Raw genomic sequence first — 5,347 nt, forward strand, 5'->3', positions numbered from 1 at the left:
CAAGGAATGTTCGTAAACTAGTGGGGGGGGGGGAGGAGTTACAGTAAGCTGTACAACTCATATCAGCTGATCGAGTAGATCACCTGATTCAAATGTATGTACAGATGAGCTGGACTCAATAAAGGGCAGTGTTTGATTGACAACCGAGTATGGTCATTTCTCTCTCCCTTTTCTCTTTTTTAAGTCTTTGTTTTACCAAACGTTTAACTGGTGCCAAAGCCCAGGGAGGGGCTTTAGATACCGGAGTAATTTTTGTTTTCAAGAAGAATTTTTTTTGTTTTGATTTTGTCGTTTCCTTTCCTTTTATAAAAATATGGCCAGTAACAGAATCGAGAGCAGCAGTTCTGAGCCGGGAGAGTTGGAAACAAAATAATCAACTTCAAGCTGCAGTCAATCAACCTTTATCTGCAGGGAACCTATTTCCAGAAGAAAGTCAGCCACTATCGGAAGTCTCTTTAGCACAAACTCATGCCACGAGGCTAGAATGGATTAAGGTCTGTATGCCAGCCGCCCAGGGCCTGAGGAAGGTGGTGTCAGACTTAGAAAAATTCACAAGAGAGACTGGAGAATTTAATAACTTTTAAAGGGGGGGTGACTGACTAATAAGCCGAATTAAAGCGAAGTCTATCGAAAATCTACCCAACAGCAAAGATGCAGAAAAAGCAGCAGTCATCTGCAGAGTAAAGAGGAGCATCCCTAATCAGATTCAAGCAGATGAAGAGACAGACACACTAGAGCGTGATCAAGGCGAGATTGAAGATGGCGTTTGGAGGAGGATGATGGGCCTCAGATGAGGACATATTTATGATGATTAGAGAGACGAAGAAATAAAGACAGTCAATTGGGCAGTATGCCGCCGAACTCCTGGCACACTACAATAAAAACGCCGATAAACACAGCAAGATGATGGTGACAATCTAGGTATAGGGTCAGATGCAATTCCTATCCAATGTAATAAAAATTCAGTTGGCAAAAGAGCTAGGGAAGAAGGAAGGGATGGCGAGAGAACGCTCCATCGTAGAGTGCACGCAGGAACTAACTGATGCCAGTGACAGAGAGGAAGAGTCCTTTATGGAAGTAGAAAAAACTGGATGGACAAGAGTTGCTTATAATCGACTGAGGACTAATCCAGTTCCATGAAGAAGAAATGAATAAGTAATAGTGGGAAGGAAAGAGTTACAACCTCCAAAAGGAGGCAAATAAAACCAAAAAGCAGCAGGCACCTACAATAAAGATAGAAGGAGTGAGGTGCCTGGTGGACACCGACAGTTCCAACGCCATCATCCTGCATCTTGTATATAATGTGTTGAGAAGCCCTAGAAGTGAAGTAGAGAGAGGACACACCAGATTCAGGAATGTCAGTGTAAATTAATCACCCTGGGTGGCCTTGTGAGGTAGAAGGGAGGCAAAGATATAGTCGACATGGTGGGGTTTAGTAGGGAAAACTTGCCAGTACATATCGTAGTTTGTGAATGGAGGTTTATATCATCTCAGATTTTTTGGTAAATCTATTTTTCTCCAACTGAGGTACTACAATTTATTTCTAAAATAAATTCACAAAATGTTGATTTCTCATTGTTTTGGATAAAAAATATTGTTTGAAGATACAGTTATCGAGGAAAATATTTAACATAAAGAGTTCTCTGAGGGCTCAATTTGAAGTTTGTTAATTGCACCAGAGATTAGTTAACAACAAAAGGAGGCATCTTTGTAGGATTAATAGTTTACATGATATTTGCCAAAGAAAATTTTTAAAATGTTGATTTTTCTTAATTGACAGAAATCACAAAATATTTACTTCTAGGTACAGCCAAATTTTAAGCTATTTTTACAAAACATTACTATATAATCCATACATAGATAAGTGAATGTAAAAACATTTATAGTACAGGTTATGACTGTCATGAAATATTCAGTAAAGCAATAACATTGGTAATAATCAAGGTACTCAATTAGTGATGTTTTTTCATAAATTAATTATCCTCGTACTTACCCAACTTGAGCTAAGATATAAAGTATCACACAAACTAAGCTGATTTCATTGTCCAAAGCAAGGTGCTTTGAGAAATAGGCAGAAAAGAGAACATAACCTTTTTTTTCATTTTCATAGAATACAAATTTGGCTGTTTGTATTCTAATAATAATCAATAATCAAATAAGCCATTGATATGAGAAATTAAACATAAGACATGCTATAATAACATTTAACAAATATTATAGTTCACACATAGTTAAAAGTTTAATTATATGCGAACATCATCTCGTGAAAACATTTTCTTCAAAGAAAAAGGATAACATATTACTAAATAAAAATTATTATTGTTAATGTTTTTATTTAATCACAGTCTTTATTTTATCATAATCAAAAGGAATAAAGCATACATTTTCAATTTTAATAATTCATCCTATAACTTAGTATAAAATGCTGCTCCTGCTAGAATCCATTTGTCAATTTCTTGTTTTTTGCAAGGTATTAATAAATCTGCTATTACTTTATCTCTTCTATCTGTCAAATATAGAGGAATAGATACATATGAAATATCTTCTAAGTTATTTTCCTGTAAATAAAAATAAAATTATTATATTATAATTTATTCCTATAATTATGTACTTATAGTTGTAAATGAAACCTGAAAATTTTTGTCAATGCTTATACTATATCTGTAGGAATATAGATAGAATTTTTTTTTTTTTTTAATTTTCTTCCATAAAAATGAATGAAGGATCAACTAATATATTCAAGATCAACTTATACAACTTCAACAGTCAACTTATAACAGATTCAATCAGGGAAAATTTAAGTTGCCTATAGTCGAGGCTTAAAAGTTACTTTCTAGATGAATTCTGTTTCAACCTTCATGATGGAAAATTCAATACAGTTTAAAAAATCAGAAGTAATAGCTTGTACGCTTATTATTACACATTTTGAGGAGAAAAAATCAAATAAACGAAGTAGTTTAAGATGGGATCAGGAACGATACATAAATTCAAGGTGAATGTTTAAATGTAGTACTTTATTTTCCTCTAGACTTAAATCACTCCAATTTTTGAAAATTATTAAAAAAAAAAACATTGTCTCAAGTTATCAATATGAGAAATACGTATTAAATTTGGAAATTGATTTCTTAATTTTAACAAATTTTTCCTCTCCTGTATTATTCCCAGAAAATCATTTTCAAAATGGAGGTTGATGATACAAGCACAGTACAGTATTCATTTATTAAGTTATACTTACATCTTCTTTATGCCATTGGTTTAATAAAACATTATTAAGTAACTACCAAAGTAGATATTTCTTCAATCTATCATAGGAAGCCAATTGATTTAAATTAAGTAAAATGCCAAAAAAAAATACAATAACAGATGCTTTGTTTACTGATTGGATATTTTTTTATTTTATCACTTGAAAAATATTAAATGCCTTTTTTATTAACAGAATGCTTGTTTTTAATTGTTTTTTTTTTTTTTTTATGAGAACAGGGTAAATTTTCAAAACGATATAGCTATGTCTGCATCTAACCATAATATGGAATTTTCACTAAAAATAACTTCCTGCACCTATTTTTTTTTCCTGTTCACGGAAACAGTCATATCAAAATGGGTTTAAATTATTTGAAATGTGACATTGTTCAAAAACTTTCATAGCATTATATATATGAGGGAGTGATTTGCAAAACTTTGATTCTGAATCTTCATACCCATATTTATCAGACTCCAATGACTGAACTCTGCAATACTAGCTTTATAAATCTGCAATTTTTACGGAAAGATAAGGATAATAGATTCTTTGAAAGACCAAGTGAGGTATGACATAACTTCACTTTCACTTATTACAACAGAAGTTTTTCGTATATAATAATAATTTGTTAAATAGCTCTCCTAATAATTGTAGTTTGATAACAAATTGTTATCTGTTTATAGCTGTTAAGCGAGAATTTAATTTAAATATACTAAAATTATTTATTTCCCAATAGTTATTTCTTATTTGTAGTAGTTATTATAATTGAACAAAAACCTTTTTCTTCTAATTTATTTTACAATAGTTTATGAATCAAGACAAATTATATTTATACGTATACATATATTTTTTTATTTAACCAGTTTACTATTACCAACTATAACTGTTTTTGAAGAATTAACCATATTCAGTGTTTGGAGATTTTCTTCTACACATTATATTTTATTTAATAATTTAGTTAACTGCATAATATTAACAAACATGGTTTAAAAGGAAATCAAATAAAAAATAGAAAAAATAAACCTTTGAGCTTTTCCATGACAATAATATCTCAGGTACCAATGAAACACTAGGCGATTCTTCCAAATTTTCTTTAAGCTGATTGTTTGAGATATAAGCACCTTCCAATAATAAACCACTTATTACAACAGATCCTTCAAAAATAGAAGCAGTAGTTTTGCCAATAGATGTGTGGAGAAATAGATCTTCCAATGCTGTATTGAAGTATCTAGTTAAAAATGTAAATTTAGATTGGCATTAATAAAAAAAATGCTTTATTACCATAAAAGAAAAAAATAAGTAAAATTCTCATCAAAAACTAATAAATTGTTAAAATAATTAATTTCAGATATTTTCAAAGTTGATTAATAGATAATAAATAAGTTGATCTAAGGTTGATAGTTCTCAAACACTTCAAATTTATTAAATCATGTTATGTCATTTAATAATTACAATTATCAATTACTGTGAAGGATCTGGACACATAAGGTAAAGATTGATTTGACCAATTAATAGAACCACTCATTAAGGGTAAATATAAAAAAAAAAAACACTAACACAAAAATAAATTAACAGAATTAAAAAGATATCGTCACTTAAGCTCTAAAAAATTTTTAATATCCACAATAGTAAAGTTGAATTTTGAGGAACATTATGGGATAAGCTGTGACTTTGGTGTCAATTAAAAAAAATTAGCCTTGTAGTCTCGAAGAAAAGCAACAGGCAGTGGATGGACAGATTTTTTTATATTCAGTTTTGGTATTCTATGTACCTTGAAGCATAAAACCTTCAATTTTCGAGGAGAGAGAGGGTAATTTTTTCTACATACACATAATCCTTCCTATTCCTTCACTTATTGTATAACCAAACCTCCACATCATTGTAGTCAAATAAATAGGCATATATTCATTAACATTATAAAAAGTAGTAAAGCCAATATTCCAATGTTATTTCATTCTACTATCTAAAAATTTGTAAATCCTTGCCAGATAAAAATCTTAATATTTCAACCATGTATTTATTCTTAGGGGACATATGTTCCAGAATAAAATTATTTTTTCATTTCATTTCATAATCCTGGCTATGTAGTATTATAGTATATAATTAATA

General features: G+C 30.4%; 1 protein-coding gene across 1 annotated transcript in view; it reads right to left on the reverse strand.

Moving 5' to 3' along the window:
• Positions 1-2,327: 2,327 nt before the first annotated feature.
• LOC106689476 (cytoplasmic dynein 2 heavy chain 1) overlaps positions 2,328-5,347 on the reverse strand; it is a 59,131-nt gene continuing 56,111 nt past the window's right edge. Inside the window, exons 10-11 of the mRNA XM_024362905.2 lie at positions 4,262-4,466; positions 2,328-2,558 (exon numbers count right to left, since the gene is read on the reverse strand). Coding sequence (XP_024218673.2) covers positions 2,406-2,558; positions 4,262-4,466 — 358 coding nt within the window. The 3' untranslated portion in view covers positions 2,328-2,405. The remainder of the gene's footprint in view (positions 2,559-4,261; positions 4,467-5,347) is intronic.

The sequence above is a fragment of the Halyomorpha halys genome, unplaced genomic scaffold (assembly GCF_000696795.3).
Source record: "Halyomorpha halys isolate HHAL.00 unplaced genomic scaffold, Hhal_1.1 Scaffold1371.1, whole genome shotgun sequence".
In the NCBI taxonomy this organism is placed as follows: domain Eukaryota; kingdom Metazoa; phylum Arthropoda; class Insecta; order Hemiptera; family Pentatomidae; genus Halyomorpha; species Halyomorpha halys.